The sequence below is a fragment of the Falco biarmicus genome, chromosome 13, assembly GCF_023638135.1.
Source record: "Falco biarmicus isolate bFalBia1 chromosome 13, bFalBia1.pri, whole genome shotgun sequence".
In the NCBI taxonomy this organism is placed as follows: Eukaryota; Metazoa; Chordata; class Aves; order Falconiformes; family Falconidae; genus Falco; species Falco biarmicus.
The window spans coordinates 19,920,315-19,938,982 of NC_079300.1; the positions used below are offsets into that span (position 1 = coordinate 19,920,315).

General features: G+C 39.5%; 1 protein-coding gene across 11 annotated transcripts in view; it reads left to right on the plus strand.

The window, feature by feature from the left end:
• The window catches only part of DOCK10 (dedicator of cytokinesis 10), a 162,657-nt gene that overhangs the window by 115,951 nt on the left and 28,038 nt on the right, over window positions 1-18,668 (plus strand). For 9 of the 11 annotated variants that reach the window (XM_056357890.1, XM_056357891.1, XM_056357894.1 and 6 more), the window contains 14 exons: window positions 55-173; window positions 3,046-3,115; window positions 6,395-6,508; window positions 7,689-7,760; window positions 8,392-8,538; window positions 10,470-10,553; window positions 13,235-13,331; window positions 14,619-14,663; window positions 15,151-15,326; window positions 15,461-15,577; window positions 16,587-16,698; window positions 17,419-17,540; window positions 17,626-17,740; window positions 17,909-17,975. In XM_056357890.1, coding sequence (XP_056213865.1) covers window positions 55-173; window positions 3,046-3,115; window positions 6,395-6,508; window positions 7,689-7,760; window positions 8,392-8,538; window positions 10,470-10,553; window positions 13,235-13,331; window positions 14,619-14,663; window positions 15,151-15,326; window positions 15,461-15,577; window positions 16,587-16,698; window positions 17,419-17,540; window positions 17,626-17,740; window positions 17,909-17,975 — 1,457 coding nt within the window. The remainder of the gene's footprint in view (window positions 1-54; window positions 174-3,045; window positions 3,116-6,394; window positions 6,509-7,688; window positions 7,761-8,391; window positions 8,539-10,469; window positions 10,554-13,234; window positions 13,332-14,618; window positions 14,664-15,150; window positions 15,327-15,460; window positions 15,578-16,586; window positions 16,699-17,418; window positions 17,541-17,625; window positions 17,741-17,908; window positions 17,976-18,668) is intronic. The other 2 variants (XM_056357888.1, XM_056357889.1) reach the window with 2 other exon arrangements.

The window sequence follows — 18,668 nt, forward strand, 5'->3', positions numbered from 1 at the left end:
AGTTTCATTGCTTGTATTGGAAATCCCTCATTTTCTTTCTTATATCTGTTACAGAATTTGCTGAGGATCGAGAAGATCCATGTAATTATGAATTTTCTTCCTGTAATACTGAATCAGCTCTTCTGGGTTTTGGTGCAAAACAGTGATGATGAAGTTGCAACAGCTGTGACCAGGTATCTGAGTATTTTCTGTAGGAGGAAAAGAATTCACTCTAGAGTGCAAATGTAGATGTTAGTCCAATTTTAGCTGCTCTTACAAAGGTTGACTATGACATTTAGACTTTAGTAGGTGAGAATGCCTGCTTCCCCCTTAAGACAGGGCTCTGCAAATAATGCATGGAAGAGCATGGTATCATGCAGCTGACTGATACCAACCAGGACATCACTGACTATGATGGACCTGTCTCTGTACCCTGAGACAACCACAGGTAAAGGTCTCATTCTTAAGGAGCTAAGTGCTTCCCAACAAAGCTGAATATCTGGTTTGGTTTATGTTTGGGTCTGAGGGATGTGGAGTTGAGCATAGGAAGAGCTTGGCATCTTGCCACATCCAATGCAGAGTCAAACAACCAGGTTACACTGTTCTGGGGCATTTTTTAATTGGAGTGTATCAGCAGTAACTGAAGAGCAATGGAAGCATTTTCCAGTGAGCAGGCAAACAGCTGGAATGATTTGCTGAGTCTCTCACCCCTCACATAATGAAATTGTCTTTATTGATGCTGTTAATCAGGGCAGCAGGGAAAAAAAAAATACTGGAGAGATTATTATTGGTCTCTGCAGGAGGGCAGAAAGTTTCATTGCATTTTCTTTTGACCATAGAGGTGTTTTTGTTGTGCTTCTGCCCATAGCTAAACATAGGCACTACAATACAACTAGTAGGAAAAAATGACAACTGTCCTCAGCAACCCTGTTAAGACTAATCTGCTCTCAGTATATTTTCTTTCTTTCTTTCAACAAATTGCTCTTCAGAATTAGTTCCTGAAGAAGGATTAATTAGGAAAACTTCAATGAGCAAGGAAGCAGAATTCCTTATCTTAGCCTTGGAAAGCTAGTTTCAATATCCTTTATCAAAGGATCATGATACCTTGCAGAGCCAAGTCCAGTTTTACCACACCTAGGCACTAGGATTAGAAGAACCTCTCCTTGTAAAAGTGTCATTTCATCGGTGCATACTGTCTGCAAAGGGAAAGAAGCAGTCAGACCTTTGTTCAGGACCCTGTTACGGCCAACAGATGAACTGAAGTTAAGGCTAGAGAGAATGAAGAATTGTGTCCCAGGCTAGAATTTTGGTATGGGTTAAGTGACTGGAAAATAAGTGCTATAGAAGCAGCAGCTGTTTAAAAAATAGTTTTAATGATTAGGTGGAAAAATGGAAGGATTTTAATTTTTTTTATGCTTCAGATTTGATTATACGCCCATCTGGCCAAAAAATGAAAATATTCTCAGTGTTTTTCTTGTATGTGTGGTAGCTTTCGTGTTGATAGAGTTGATGTCAACAGGAATACACACGTCTGCTGTGTGTGCCATTCATTGATGTGTCCTATATATACACATTGTATTTTGTTCTGAATAGCTTGAAGCAGCTTGTGTTGAACATATTAAAAGCAACAACAACAGAATGACAGCATAGATTGGCTTATGTGTTGGGGAAAAAACATTACTCCTTTTATACTCTCTCAGGGTTATTTACTTGTCTGGAGGCCCAGTCATGTCATCATTTCTCTGTCTCATCTTTGCCAGAACTTATTTCAATTTCAAATCATAATAAAGGCTGCAGAATCAAAATGGGTACAACTAATTTTGTCATAGCTTTTGTGTTTTGCTACAAGTTTTACTTCTACTAACAGCAAGAAGTAAGGTATATGAAAAAATCTGATTTAAAAGAATTACAAAGCTTTTGAATCCAATAATAAGAATTGTACTAAACACTCAAATCACCATACTAGTCAAAATGAATATTTGTATGTGGACCAGAGTCGGGCATATTAACAATCCATTTTAGTCATACCATTATTATGCATACCCCTGAATTTGAGATACAGTTTGCTAATTTTTCACATTTGAGAATCACGAACTGTTTCTTCCCCATTCTTTTAACATAAAAATATAATTATAAAATTGCAGTCTTTTCTATATTAAGTATCCTGAAAAAATGAGATCCCAATGATCTCATGGTTAATCTCATGGTTAAGTTGAAGAATTCTTGCTCAGACCTGTGTTTTCTGAAACAGGATGATCCCAAACAAAGATGTCCCAGGTACAAGTTGAAGATAAAACTTTGCTGAGCACTTGGTCTCAAGTAGCACCATCTCTTCTGTCAGAAGCTGTGTTTGTGACAGTGGGTGCCAGCACGTCCCAGGCAATTTTCTCCCCTGCTGCTGATCACCAAGCTGATCTGCAGAAGCTTGAAGTATCTATGGTTGCACCAAGTGTCCAGCCTCTCCATTCTGCACGGGTGCTATGTTCAGCTTTTGCTCCTGAATGCTTGGGCACTTGGGCTGGGGCTGAGTCCGAGGTTCTGGGGAAACAGGGCAGGAGAGGGGCGTGCTCGGGCTTGAGCCTAGGCTTCTGTTTGCCTTTGATTAGCAGTGCCATCATGAGCAAAGTGTCAGAGCTTTACAGAATTACCAAGATCTGAGAGAACCTGACACTTAGCATTCCCAGAGAAAGAGGCTTTTGCCTCTCTGTTTCAATAACATACTCTCATTTTTCTTATTTCTTACCAACCAAGGTCTGTATAAACTTTGGTTAGTTAATAGTTTTCTTTTGTTGTAATGTCTATGCAGTTATAATGATTAAAACCGGATGCGTTTTGTTAGATGAATATATAACAGCACAATCCATGCAGGTGGAGGGCCCAAGGAGTGACTGTTTTCCCAGTGGGACGGTGTCTGCGCATGCTGTTTATCATTTGTATCGCAGCCCTCATGGACTGTTTTAAATGAGGTTACAATAGCAGAAGAATGTGATGCATCAGATAGACTTTCTCTGCCTTATGACACAAAACAGCTCTTTTTTTTTTTTTCCCCCTTTTTTCATCTTGCAGGGTTCTTACTAACGTTGTTGCTAAGTGCCATGAAGAACAACTAGACAACTGCATCAATTCATATGTGACGGTATGATTGCTGTTATACCATTAGTTGTTCTATGCCGGGGCGGGGTGGTGTTTGGTTTTCTGTGGGATTTTTTCCCCGTTTACTCTCAGTTGTACTTGTCTGTAGCTTTCTCTGCATTTACATCATGGCTTTTTGCCACTAGTAGGCTGAGTGACTCTGCTTAGGAAACTAAGATTTGGAAGAGTCTGAGTCAATTCTTCACCATGAGTTTCTTGTGTCACCTTGAACAAATTACACTGCCTCTGTGCTTTAAGGGCATCCTGTAGAGCAGTGAGTGTCTTTCTCTAGCAAACTTGGCTGTATCCTGGCTTGCAACCTTACTCCACTGAGGAGGAGGAAGGGCTGCTCCTGTTTCCTCTGCATAGTGCAGCTGGTTTTCCATAGGACACCAGGCTGAGGAAGCTGCAGTGCACTCTTAAAGGGCACTGGGATGGGGGAGGGACAATTCCCCATAGTCAGCTGATGACTAGAACTTAGATTTTAGAAGCAAGACCTTGTGCAAATACCCTTCCACTGAGCTTCTAGGAGTGTAGGCTTAGTGTCAGTCTTTGTGAAATGATGTTAAACTGAGAATTTCCCACCTTGCGGGGTTTGAGGAGGGGGGAAGGAGGACATAAATACATGAAAGATCATGAAACTTTAGCTAAGTAGGTACCAGTGAGAGACATTTAATGTAGCTTGTGTGCAGTCTGTAGCATTCTTCTTGACTGTGATGAGATTTATCACTTCAAAATAGCTGGCCATCTGTATTACACATGCACAGGGTTGCCCTCATTGTAGTTGAAAAGGATCCACAGGTGGTAATTTTTATGGAGGAGGTACTTCTGGATGCTTTTCATGGCTGCAAGATGGCTGCATGTTTCTCAGGAAACTATAGGTTTTTAGCTAAGCTTTTGATTATTTTCTTAAGTCATGATTTTAATTTCGAGATCCTAACTCTTTGCATGTGCTATTGTACATAAATTCTTTTCTTATCTGTTGAGTATAGATTCTTGTAACTGTTCCCTGTTTACTCAGCTGTATTCCTTCATTATTATTTTGAAGAAGAGGGTAGATATAGAATATGTATGGGTATGTTCTTTGTATGGAGTCTGGTTCCAGGCAAGCTTTAGTATTACCTAAAAAACCAAAGGCATGACCTCTTTAAAGGTGATGTCCTTGTTATCTGTGTCAATTGAATATCCATTGAATGACTATGAATAATACTATTCATATTCAGCAAGTATCTCGTCATCAGTATATTTGGGTAACAGCTTTATAAGTTGAGAATTTTATGAAGAAACATGTTTTTAAGTAGAAGAATATATTAGGAGAAGAATGTATTAACTGCTGTTACTGGCATGGACAAGAAAAATTAATAGAAAAATGAATGTCATTTAAGGGTGTTACACTTTTTTTCCCCTCTTCACTTGTGTTAAATTTTTCCTCTCCTTTTTAATTGTAGGGGAGAGAGCTGGAAAATTTTGTTCTAGTCTTGCTAGATGAATCAGTAATGAATACGTTGTAATATCTTTGAGTGCTATGTTTATTAACTTCTTTGTGTATTGCAAATAGCAGCATAGAGGAGAATTGCAGGTTGTTAGAAGAACTGAGGTAGATACTGCCATCACTTTGCCTCTTGGCCTGCTCAGGTTCAGTGGCGACAGAACTAATGGAGGTCATGATAGCAATGAAAGAATCCCCCCCAGTTGTGGAAAGAAGCTATGAGTGACAAATGTCTGTATGGGCTTCTGGCTGTAATAATATTCTGATTCACTGTGCAACAAGTAGTTTTCATAACATACATTTGTAGATTATAAGTAGTATAAATTACATAAGTTTGGGGGATGGGGGGTGTTGTGGGGTTTTTGTGGGTTTTTTATCAACTTTAGGAATAAAGTGTAAGCAATTACATTCCTGATGAACTCAAACTTTAGCGTGTTCATGGGTAGAATCATGAAAATATGGTAGGAGTTAGGTTACTAAATGGGAAAACTTTTTTAATTTTAGTGTTGACAACTGTAGATTGGTATTTCCATGGTATGGATATGCTTTCATGCTTCGTAGAGGTATGTGTTTACAGGTGATGTATCTCAGCATCTTAGTAGTCAAATTTTAAGTCTCAAGTACTCTGGTTTAAGCACAGAGGAATTTGGCTGAGGTCCAGCAGAACTGTTCAGGCTCCAAAATAAATAACCTATGTAATATATAAATTTAATTAATTACAATAGGCACCTATTGCAGCTAAATATCTTTGAAATAAGAGGTGATTATTAGGCCACACAAAAAGTCCATTTAGTTTGTTTTCCCATTTCCAGCAGCAGTCAAAAGCCAATAACTGTTAATCTCTTTTATCCATCTGTAAGGAAATTAATTCCTACTTTAGAGATGCTGGTTTGGGAATAAGTAAGTTGAGAATTCTGAGTCACTCAGATGCAATAATAATGCGAAATTACACTGACTTAACAACTGGACCCAGAAGTGTCAAACTGCGTAGGGAGAAGCTTACGGCATCTGCTCTCAAAACAAAGCTGAATATTAGTAAGATATTTTCAAGTGATATTCCTTTTACCTGCCTGGTAGAATTAAAAAGGTATTTCATTCCAACTAATGCACTGGCAGAGCTCTTGCTCTAGGGAAGGAGCAATGGATGCCAGCACCAAATCATCAGATTAAAATGTTGAATAAAACACATGCTAGAGTTATGAGTTCTGAACAACTTGGTAGATAAATTCCTCTCTTGAGGGCTTGATTTCTAAAGGGGTACAGTTTTCCCCTTCTGTCAGCATCAGTGGGTGCTCTACACCTTTCAGGATGAAGAGTTGTTACCAGCTCTGACTGGCTGTTGCCACTGGAAGGAAGGTGCCAGTGAAAGGTGGCCCTGACTGGGTGGGTGAAGAACCCTCCGTGCTGGCTCTGCTTCCTTATTTTATTTTTTTTTTTTACCCCCTGGTGAAATGCCTTGAAAGACAGTCTAGCAGTGTCAGCACCCTGTGGTCTATTGGAAAAAAAAATAAATCATAGCACTGACTTTAAGCAGAAATTCCTCTTGATTCACATTAAGCTGAAATCAACAGCGAGTTGTGTTTAAAACTGGGATTTTGTAGGGGAGCAGTGTTGTGCTCTTACTGCTAGGGGAATTAAACTTTTTGTGAATGCATTGTTCAACCAAGATATATTTCGGCAGCAAAGGTTGTCAGCTGGTAGTGGTGTATAAATAGTTTATTTTCTACTAAGTTTTTTTTTTATATTTATGTTAATGTACATTTTGATAACTTTTATTTTTCTTCTCTTCTTCAGTATGTGTTCAGGACCAAATCATTTGAAGAAAGGACTGTTCATGAGGAGCTGGCCAAGAATATGACTGGTCTTCTGAAGTTAAACGACCAAGTAACAGTGAAACAGGTTTTAAAGGTGAATGATAGCTTGAACTTAGCACATTTGTAGTTTTATTGGTTTTCTGCCTGAAACTCACTTCTCGCCTCCCCTCTTCGGCATCCTGCCCTGCTTCAGTAGACAGACTCACCAGAGTTGCTACAGTTGCTCAGCGTAACATGTTTCTCAGAATGCAGTGGTTCGCATAATAAAATTCCTCCTTTCTGTTACAGCTCAGCCTGAGTCTGAAACCTAATTCTTACACAATATGATGTGAGCGATTACTTTTAGGATACATTGTTTTAATTTTTATTTTGGAAGGTGCAGGGAAGATGTTCATCTGTAAGTAGGACATCTATATCTGATTTCAGCTGCTGCCTTTGCTTGACAGTGACCGAAATGAGAATGATTGATGTTTCCTGAGGTTTCTTATATCCAGCCAAGTCTAAGAAATTCATACATGTGCAGGCCCCATCACTGAGCCTGTCAGTTATGGGCATAAGAGCTAGCCAGTCCAGCTCGGAGTTCCCGGTGGCAAAAAAAAGTTTAAAACTATTTAGAGTGAACCAGTTCAAATTTTCATGTGCTGAGCCACTGGAGTAGCAAAAATGGGCTGAAAGCAGAAAAGCTAGCTTGCAGGAAACAGGCCATGCAAGGGTACCTACGAGTGTGTTTGGGGGGTGGGGGTTGCTATTTGTAAGCTTTTTGAGTGTGTTTGTTTCATGTATCTTCTCAGATACGTGAGGATGCATTTGTATCTGTTCACTATTGCCAATGGTATTTGAAGAACCCCTCTATTTATCTTCCAAAGGAGTCCAATCTTACTCCAGACCAAATTACACATCCACTGGAACTAACTAAGCAGTTTATTCTCAGCCTCTGTTCCCTGAGGTTCTCTGCATCAAGCATTGCTGCCAGTTACCTGCAAACAAACAGTGAAGAGAGAGCTCGGCAAGAACAGCAGGATTGTAGGAGCGCCGTTTGCAGGCTCCATGCTGCACAGAGCCACAGTGACAAAGTGCCTGAGATGGCACTCAAGGACATGATCCAGTGTTACTCAAATACATGGCACTTAGGATCTTTGATTTATTTGTCACGTAGAGTTTACCATTGTGCATTACTGAGAAATGCAATTGGTCTACAAGGCATGGTAATGAATCATAAAGTATTTGTCAGATAATAATTTTTTCCTTATGTCTTTTTTCCTTCTTTTGAACAGCATTCCTGGTTCTTCTTTGCAATTATCTTAAAATCAATGGCACAGCACTTGGTTGATACAAACAAAACAAAGGTAAGTATGTAAGTGATCTCAACAGAGTAGGCAATCTGTCTCTTAGGGAAAATACACAGTGTGGAATCCTGGGAAATACACATACTTGGACTTTTCTTCTTGACCAGTCAAAAAAAGAAATGCTGTTATACTTTGTACAATATTGGGTTTACCCACAACAACTTTGTATACCTGCTAGGCTCAAACTGATCCTTGCATGTACAGGTGGGCCAAAAATACAGGTGCGTCAGCTTTGTGATGGGTGGGTTAGAATGGAATGAGAATTCTCTAATTTCTGCTGGTTACTCAACAAGTGATTATGCCGGGCAGCAAATAAATGATTTGGCAACTCAGCTTTGAGCAAACCTTACAGAGCTGGAGATCAGTGCTTTGACCTCTTTTCTGTCTGATTATCAAAGATGCTCTTGGTATACTTGTTGTGGAATCCAAGGATAAGATTTCCCACTTTCCTGTGGACCAGATTGTTCCTTTTAGGGTTTATACTCAGAATAGATCCATGGAACTCTAGGAATATTTTTCTTCTGTGTTGAATGACCTGTGTTTTATTGTTTTTTATTCTTGGCCTGAATGTATTTTCAGGTTTAATGTGCAACGTTGTACACTCTCAAGTGAAGATCTGTTCCCTGTTTAGGTTTCTCGAATTCAGAGGTTTCCAGAATCATTTCAAACTGAGCTGGATACACTTGTAATGGTCTTAGCAGACCATGTTGTTTGGAAGTATAAAGATGCTCTTGAAGAAACCAGAAATGCAAACTACAGCACTGCCAAATTTCTGAAGGTGAGACGCTCTGTCATTACAGCATATGCACTTATTTTCCCCATACTTAATGCAAACTTGAGACTATTCTAGTCCAGTCAAGGGGAATAAAAACAATTCTGAGTGAATGATGGCTCAATTTCCAAGTTTAGCATTGACCTATATTTAGTTTTTCTATGCCCTTGAGTCTTTAAGAATGCAAAAGCTTTATCTGTCTGCCTTAAAGCAATTATGTCAAAGAGCCCAAGTCTTAAAATTTTGCCGATTCTTAAATTATATTCAAATAGGTGAAAAGTTTGGTAAGGAATGAAACTGTAGTTACAGTTGAGCTTTGATTTTTTTATTTAAATACTATTGCTCTGAATGACAGTGAGTGGATTAATATTTCCTAATCACAACCAGTGTGCACAGCTTTTACAAACCAGAATAAGCAAACTGCAAGTATTACGTGAAATATTGTAACCTACATTTTTAACTCTTCGATGCCCTTTCACTTCCCAAACGTAAGAAAGTACATGTGTGGTTTGGAAAAGTCACTAAAAGGGGTTGTATTTTATGGTTTTGTCCTGATATTTCTCAATCGTTTTTTATTTTCCCAGCATGGAATTAGCTGTGAAGCATTGGAAAACTGTCATTCAGTAGGTTGTGTGGCCAGATACTTAATCTAGATTTAAACTGGATGCACACACACACATCTTTCCATTAACGGAATGATGTACATTAATGATGTACGGAATATTGTATATAGTACATGCTGAAACGCAGGCTCAAGTCTTTTATGACAAGTTGAAGTACAGCATTAGGAGAGAGCAGTATTCCAGCAATGAAATGTTCCTGTGAGGTTATAAGGAAAACAACCCCAAAATGATGGTGGATTTTTCTCCATTCATACGTAGGAGAAACAAATGATAAACTTGCTGTCTGCTGTGTTGGCCTCTGTTGCTGATACCGTATGGAAGCCCTAGTTGCTGTTGACACACTGATGTGAAGCTGTATCTATCCATAGTGTTACATCATTTGGAAGATGATGCTGGTTTGAGACAGGAGCATAGGTGGAGGGGCTTAGTCGGTAGTTGTGCAGTGTTGCACCTGGGGAGGTGTTGCAGATTTGCATGCTGGTTTTGTGTGTTTCTCAGCTAAACTGGGAAGACAGTAACGCTGCATTATATGATCTGGCATATGGCTGTGTTTTAATTTCTCTTTGAATCTAGTCTGCCAGAAAGAATTACGTGGGTTAGAGATGATACGGCTTTCTGCGGGCTGGCATTGCAGCAGCCTTGTTTGAATGCTATGTGGCAGAAGGCTCAGGGCTTCACTAGTTTTGCAGAGTTCAGGAACACCAGAGAAGGAGGGCATTCCAGATTGTTTTCCCTATCTTGTGGGCTCTCTGCAAGGGAAAAATGTCAGCAGTTGTATCACCAAGGCCCTCAAAAACCTTTACACCTTCTGGCTATTTAGTCTATCTGGCTAGAAACAAGAGCGGTGCTGTCATCATAACGTAATGTAGTGGCATATTTATTTCAGGAAGATAATGTAGCTCATAGATAGCGAGTATTGTGACTGGATTGATTCCTCAAGAGTCATTGCTCTGTCACTGAAGGAGATATTCCAGTCAGCTGGCATCACGTACCACCTCTGGTGACTGAGTGTTGCAGTACATGAATGACTTCCATCAGATAAGCTTTCTCCTAGTATACAGTACACACTGATAGTTATTTCAGACTGTAGACACAGTGAAAATGGAAAGTTTGTTCAGCTTATTACTACTTAAAACAAATTAAAAAATCAAGCCAGATTCACCAGTTCTCTGGTTTTCATTGCCCTGCTATAAGACTAACTTCACCTGCACAAATAATTCAAGTTTATAGATGATGCGAGACAAACAGCCGGGTAAGTGAGGCCATGTACTGCTTCTTGGCTGCAAAATAATTCTTTTTTCCCCCTTTTCTTAGCGCTGTTTTACATTTATGGATCGTGGATTTGTGTTCAAGATGGTCAACAATTATATAAGTATGTTTGGAACAGGAGATAGCAAGGTATAGTTTTGATTTTTTTTGTTGTTGTTTGGTTTTGTTTTTTTCTGGAGTGACTTGCTAACAGAATATTTACATTGCAACTATTTATGATCTGTTCCATGGCTTCACCGTGCTCAGAACTAGAGTCAGTGAAAGTATTTACTGTAAATACGTGTTAAAACCTCTTGGGTTTGAGCCACCTACCTTCTTTTCTGGGAGTAAATAGCCACGTCCAAACTATTGCTTAGTGAGCCCTGCAGGGGCAGACTCTGCAAAGACTCAGCAAAAGGCTGAGTTTAAGCTGTGATTCTTTGGAGAGTAAGTACATTTGTGGTTTGGTCTATAAATATCAGCAGCAATTGGCAATAATTTTCTTTAAGGAGATTTAAAAGTAAAGACATATGAACAAGTTACAATTGTGTAAACTCCAATTGAGAGCGTAACATCTCTGTTACTTTAAATGAATGGTATGGTCTTATGTCATTGATGATGCAAGAAAACCAATCTTCTCCAAATCAGTTTGTGCTTGCTATGAGGAAAATTCCCTGCAGCCTGGATTTCTTCTGTAATAGTCAGTGATATAGTTTGAACAATAAATTTCAAACTGCAAGAGGTCCTCAGATTATTCAGCTTCACTCCTTTACTCTTCATTCATCAGGGTGAGTCAGAGGCTTTATCTCTTCCATAGCTGGGTTTCTAAGCTGTCATATGGGAGCGTATAAGACGATAGATAACAGAATGTATTCAAGATATGCACTCTGAATGACTCATCTTTCCCAAAACAGCTTACAAAACTATTAACTTTTATAAATTTTTAATGGTGATCTGGGCATTTGTAGGTAATGAGTGAGATTACTCCAGGTCTGGTTTGCTTTTACTAAAACCAACTTCATGCTGCACTTGCATCTTTCACCTAATCTCTGGAACAGATGTAGAATGGAGCCTCTCGGTATCAATGTTATAGCCTGAAGTCTATAAGTCTGTAAATATTATTATGCAATCTGAAAATTGTTTCCACATTTCAAACTTCCCTAAATACATCCAACCACAAGAACAGATGTTTAATTAAAGTCAGTTAATGGCCAGTGGAAAAGCCCGAGATTAGTCAGTGTGCAGAGCAGAATTTAGCAATGTGTGTGGAAGCGGAGCTGAGACAGATGTACCACTGGAACAGTCTTTGCAGCACTTGAAAACAATAACCACAAAATTAAATTGGAGATTTCTGACCTCGAGGAAAGAGAGGTCTTGCATTGTTTTCATTTCCTTCAGACGCCTAAGCAAGAGTCAGTCATGTAAATGTGCTGCAGAATGTATTTCTGTGCATCTTTTGCTGCTTTAACTGGATTGTTTATGTATCAAAAAGACAATCCTGCAATCTAACCTCTCTCTTCAGAGAATTTAAAGCATATATTGCTGCTTGAATAAACAGTTTGTGGGTATATCAGTCTATAACATTGCAGTTTGAATTTACTGCAATCGTGAATGAAGGACCATAATTTCTGTTCCACAGAAATATCCCTCGTGGTATTCCATATTTTGACATTTAAACATTGTTTTGAGAAATACTTACTCAACAGTTGAAATACCTCATTAGAATTCAGTTCGTTGTTGTATTCCCTCAAAATGTCACAGTTCCTCTTGGGAAACGCATTTCAGGTGCTTCATTTATTTGCCATTAGACCCTGAATTGCATGTCCAGCTGTATTGCTGATGAGGTACTGCAATGCAATAAAACATTTCAGGGAAAAATTCCCCACCATCCACTGCTCAGTAGATTCTGAAAAGTGTATGTTCCAGGTATCCTAGCCCAATGGTGGCAGCAGAAATGCTACAATTTAATTTTAGGGATTGACAGACTTAAACGCAGGGCAAATAAGACCTTTACAAGTGCTTTCTAATGCTAGGGCCAATGTTTGACCTAGATCGATGCAGTGTCGTATCAGTAGTCCTGAATGACTGCTTTCTGCCGCTGAGCAGAGTGAGCTGAGAAGACAGAAATAAAAATTTTTTACTGGATGTTGTGTATTATCTTTATATCTCAGTGGCACATCAATATAGTGGAAATTTTAGATTTGTGAAATAGTTGCAAGGCTCCACAAAAGATCACAAATAGATTCTTGGGAGGGAGATATTGAGGAAATAATACCAAAATTATATAATAGTTAAATCCCTCAGAGCTGGAACTCAGTGGCATCAAGAGAGGAAGTTTTCACCACTATCAATAGGTTTTGAATCTGCCCTGTGTGGGTGAAGCTTTGTATTTGGCTGACCAAAAAAAAGAGAAAAGAAAAAAGAAAACAAAAACACACACAAAAAAAAAAAAAGGCAGGCATAATAACTATGGCAGTCCCAAAGTTGTGCGGTCTGGAGAAGTTGCTTCACTATAATTGTATGCTGTAGTATATACCATCAAAAGATCCAGCGTAGCTTTAAATATACCTTAAATATTTAGCTTGGATCAAGCTTGTATTTATCGGTCCATCTTCAATGAAAAATCATAGTTCAGGAATCCAAAAAGCTTGTTTGACTGTGTCAAGTTCGTTTGGTAACAGAGATGAAACCCAAATGTTTATTATTTGTGCAGTTTGGCATCATTGTTGGGTGTGATTACGAATTCTGAGGCAGAGCTGAAGCAGTAGTGCAGCTTTTACCATTTTCCCTGATTTAATGTGAACTGAACCATTGCCTGTTCTGGTTTTCAGACTTTACATCAGTTCAAATTTGACTTTCTCCAAGAAGTCTGTCACCATGAGCACTTTATCCCTCTGTGCCTGCCCATACGATCTTCCAACATTCCTGGTAAGGCACCACCCCGAAACGGTTTCTTACAGTGGTGAATTATTGAGAGGTTCAAAGAGCAGATAATAATTAACCCTCTGAACTATCGTGTCTGCACATCAGGCACAGAAGCCCTGAATGGCTTTTCAGGTGTGGTACTTCAGCAGTGAGATAAAAATAACATCATTTCAGTACGCCTATAAATAAATGCGCCCCCTGACAGCCCAGTTAGGCGGCGGGAGGTGACTGTTCTGCTGGAAGTGTTGAGGTGAGCAAACTGGATTCTTTGTGAGGACTAATTGCTAAAGCTGCAGTAGCCTTGGGAGGTGGCGAGCTGGGGAAAGGGGTTGGACAGGTACAGCAGGAAGGAGCAGAAGCTGGGGCAGTGATAAAGGAGTTGTGAAACTGCTGTTGGGGAATAGGCTTGCCCACTGCTGTGGGGTGTATGACTTGTCCGTGTGACAGCTGCTCCTTTGTGGAGATGATCTGAACCGCACATGTAGCAGGAGTTTGGAAACATCTGTGTCCCAGATAACAGGCCATTGGTACTTTTGCTTCCAGGCTGTCTCTAGAACTGGCAGGCAGGTCCCTTGCAATAGCCCTTTTCTCCCAAGTGCATTTATTTTCTTGGCCTCTGACAAGCCTGAACGTTAATGGTCACCCCATACTGCAGTGTTTTACCTGGAGCAGTGAGGCAAGAGAGACCCATTTCTAATCTGTTAGTTATACCTCCTGAGCTGCTTCTCAGGGCAGGGGATACTGTGTGTAACCCACGTTTTGCAGAGAAGAAAGAACAGGTTTTGCCTGTGCCCTGCCACAGGAGTGAATCCACCCTGCCCATCCCCCAAAGCCAGCAGCCACCACATGTTCCATCTGGTGCACCGAAATCTGTTATTTCGAACCTGACTTCATGGCCAATGCCCAGTGCTGGGTGCTTTTCCTCTTGGTTTCAAAGGTGCTGGGATTTCAGCCCTGGGCACAATTCCCAGTTCTGACAGTTTTCTGTGTACTCGGGGGAGTTCACTTGGGATGTGGTCCTTTAAGTTGCTGAGAGTGGGAAGGTAACTTCCAGTGGAAAGCAGAATCGCCTCTCAAATTGTGGGTCCTCATTTTTGCTGCAGTTTTCAGCACCAAAAAGTGAGTTCAGTTCTGACACTCATGGCTTTCTTTAACAGTAGAAGCTGTTTAATTCAAATTTGAGTCAAATTGGAAAAAAGTTACAAAGCAAATACATTTTTTTGCACTTAATAAGTTAAAAAAATGCCTGATTTTTTACCTATTTTTGTTTTATATTTATGAAAAATGAAGATCCTGTGACGCCTTCAGAATCAACACAGGAATATCGAACATCAGGTATGAATAAGATGACCACATAAGAAGCAAGCAGAGTTGTGCATCAAGAGCTTTAAGATTTACTTTGACTGCTGCCACCAAATTGTGGCAAATTTAGGCAAAAATTATTTGCCATTTTCAAAAGTGGAATTAAGTCTTGATCACTAGTTTAGAACTTTTCTAGCTAGAATATGGGAACAAAAATTTGGACTCTGTGCTTTGAAGAAGTGGATAGTCTTAGTATGTGCAAAACATTTGAGATTCTCATATGGGAATGTGTATATAAATTGTCTTTTATTAAATTGTAAAAACTGCATGATTTTGAGAAATAATATTATTAGGCTAATTCACTCTAGCAAGTGAGGCAGCAGAGTGGGGCAGTCAGGTCAGGAAATCAAGGTTTAACAGTGGCTTAAATCAATAAAAGCTATTGAAAATTTGGAAAATGGGAGGTGGGGTTATGCAACCCTTAAGTTAATTTAAGCATTCTTGTCCATTCTGTTCCAAGATATTCCAGAGTACACATTGACCAATGAGTTTTGCCGCAAACATTTTCTAATTGGAGTCCTGCTGCGGGAGGTTGGTTTTGCCTTGCAAGAAGACCAGGATATTAGGCACTTAGCTTTGGCTGTGCTTAAAAACTTAATGGCAAAGCATTCATTTGATGATCGATACGCAGAGCCGGTAAAGAAATTGTTTGTCTATTCTTTTTCATTTGCTTGTTCATACAGTAGCTTAAACATATATGAAAATATCTTAGCCACTAGTGTATACTTAATTAGTTTCTTCAAGATTATGTTGTATCTTTTATTTTTTAGGCAAAACAGGCACAAATAGCAAACCTGTACATGCCACTCTATGGAATGCTTTTGGACAATATGCCAAGGATTTACATGAAGGATATGTTCCTTTTTAATATCAATACTTCCAATCAGGTAATTCACATGATTTTTCAGAACACTGAAGGGAATCAAACGGAGGTCTGATCTAGTCAGTCTGGTAGGAAGAGGTCTGAGTTTTATGCTGGTCACAAATTAGCTAAGAAAATACTGTTCTGAAAATGCTGATTTGTGTTCACCTGCAATATTTAATTTGGAAACTCTCAGTTTGCAGAGCACCTGCAGGGCCCTGGGGGTCTGTACAGGCAGGGTACTGACTGTGAATCTGGAACAGACCCAGGGCACTGGTTGTCTTGGGGCTGGAAACTCAAAGTTAGAGGTTTGCAGCCCCAGCCAGTCTGTCCGGTACCTCTTCCCTGGTGCTGCGGGATGGGGGCTGAGGACCTTGTTCCCCAGGCAGGTCCCTTGGCGAGTAGCTGGGAGATGTTGTTAAAAAAAAGCAAAATTTCCATTGCCACAGATTCTTTGGAGAGTTACATCATCAACCCACGAGCAGTGTCACTGGTACAACAGAGGGACCATGAACTCTACCAGGAGGCCAAGTAGCTAAAGGAGTGAGGGCGTATGAACATCATAAAACGTCTTCACCACCACAGAAAATGGTTGTATAAACTGCACATGTGGAGGAGCATGTTTATTTCTCAAAAGATTAGATGTGTTCTAATCGTAGCCCTGCTTTAAAAACTGGAAACAGATTTTTGCAGGGGCGTTGTGTTTCAGTCCCTCTAGCAAATGATCCTGTTCCACGTGATGGTTGCTAACGGCAGTTAATGCTCCTTTCCCAATGCTGTGCTAGGGTTCAAGAAGCAAACACGGTTAAACTTGATCTGTCCTTTACAACTTCAGTTATGAGAGGTTTTCATGTTGCAGGTAACTATTTGGCATATTATGGCAAGCCTTGATCTTTTAAGGCCATCATGTCTGAACAACTGAAAATAGCTTTTCAAGCTCAGTGCCTGACAAAAGCCTGTTGGGTGTGTTGTCATTGTGAAAGTTATGAATGATATAATTTACTGGAGTTTGTTCTGTTTGTTTCGAAATACAGGGATCTAGGGATGACTTGAGCACAGCTGGAGGATTTCAGAGCCAGACAGCAATGAAACATGCTAACTCTGTGGACACATCGTTTTCCAAAGATGTTCTGAACTCTATAGCAGGTATAAATGACAGGTTGAACATGCACACAGGTAGATTTCTGTGTATCTCAATCCATCATGCTTTCTGCTTAGTGTTCATGGAGGATATCATTAACCCGTTTTGTACAATATTCAGGGAAACATGGTGTGCAATGTTTCTCTTCCCTTTGGGTATTTTTGGATTGATTTTTATTTATCTTGTGAAGCCAGTTGTCTTCCACTGCTTCACTTACTCTCCTGCTTTGGAACGATGCCAATATTCAGGCTCTTACAAATCCCTGTGCCTGAATTCATTCTTGTAGCCTCTGCCTGACTTAAGAATAGTTCCAAGGTTTCTGGTGAAAACTCCTGAAGTCTCTTGGGGGCTAGTAGTTTTAGTTTTTTCCAAACTTAATAAAAGGATAGAAACACACATTACTTTGGTCACTTCCTCCAAAACCCATTTCAAAATCTGGGGAAGTGCATGGGCACCTTTCCACTGATTTTTATGGCTTTAGGTCAGGCCTTACAGAATGCAACAGGCCATTTTAATGCCATGAATAATGGCAACTGAATCATTTTACTTCAACTTGTTGCATGTTTTCAGTACTAAACATACCCATCAATAGCTTTGCTATTGGAATTTCAAAGCACTGGTGTCAATCCAGCACGTGACGCTTTTTAAGTTTTCCATTTTCCTTGTTAGTTTTTGTATCCATAAATGTTTTAGTTTAGCATGTTTGCTATGATTTTTGTTTACAGCCTTTTCATCAATAGCTATCTCTGCAGCAAACCATGCTGACTCCAGAGCTTCCTTAGCAAGTCTTGAATCTAACCCAAGTACCAATGAAAAAAACAGTGAGAGAACTGACACGTGTGAAAAGGTACATGTGCAAATGTTGAAAACAATTACCAGAGGTGGAAACCTGTCACTATACTTAACAAGGCCCTTCGTTGTCAATTCAACAGATCATGAGACCTTTGTCTTTGATTGGATCAACTCTTCGTTTTGACAAGTTAGATCAAGCTGAAACTAGAAGCCTTCTTATGTGTTTCCTTCACATTATGAAAACCATTTCAGAAGGTAAAGAAATGTGTACTCACTACCTAATTTATGTTGTTGTAAAATATTGTGAACGCTGGATCCAAACAAATGCTAAATGTGAACAATTATCAATGTATTTCACAGGCTTTGGGTCAAGTTTTAATTCTCTGTAACAGATACATAATGTATTTTCATATCTCCCTTTAGATGCACTGATTTCCTACTGGTTGCGAGCACCATTCTCAGAAATAACAGACTTTTTCAGCATTCTAGAGTAAGTTCACTTGGCGTTTGGTTGATTTTATGTTATGTGTTGATGTTTTAAAGTGACTGCTGCAAATAATTTCTTTTGGGGTTTGTCCACCTAGTGGACTAGGCTGAGATAGCTCTTGTATCTTAGATTATTTTGCCTTAATCTTCTGAAGTCATAATGAGATATTACCATATCCTCCAATACGTTGGCCATTTCCATGAGCAAGGGGTATAAATCTTTAGATGTTTCTCCTAAAAGACATTTTCACAGTAGTTTTCCCATTTGGGATTGAGATTCTATTCTTCCCTTGAGAAAAGAGAAGTATTTAGCTCCCCAAAACTTTCAAACCATACGAAAAGCTGTGTAATGCAGGATTGCCTGCTTTTGGCATCTCCAAGGTAGTTTGCTCAATCCAGTCTGTGTCTGCAGAATCCACGCAGGTAGCTGTTTTCAGAATTTGCTCATTATCTCGTAAGTGAAATGAAAGTTATTTAACTTCAAATGGTGAAGAAGCAATGCTTTTGCAACCAAGTCTTTGTCACTGACTTTGCCTCCTCACCAAGCAGGAATCTTCAACCATGGAGAAAAGGAACAAAGATATGGAAAGTAGTGCCACCTCTTGTGTATCCACGTGCTGGGAACTGCTGCATTCTGCTCTGTTTGCTTTCTAGGAGATGCATATCATAGAATAATTTAGGTTGGAAAAGACCTTTA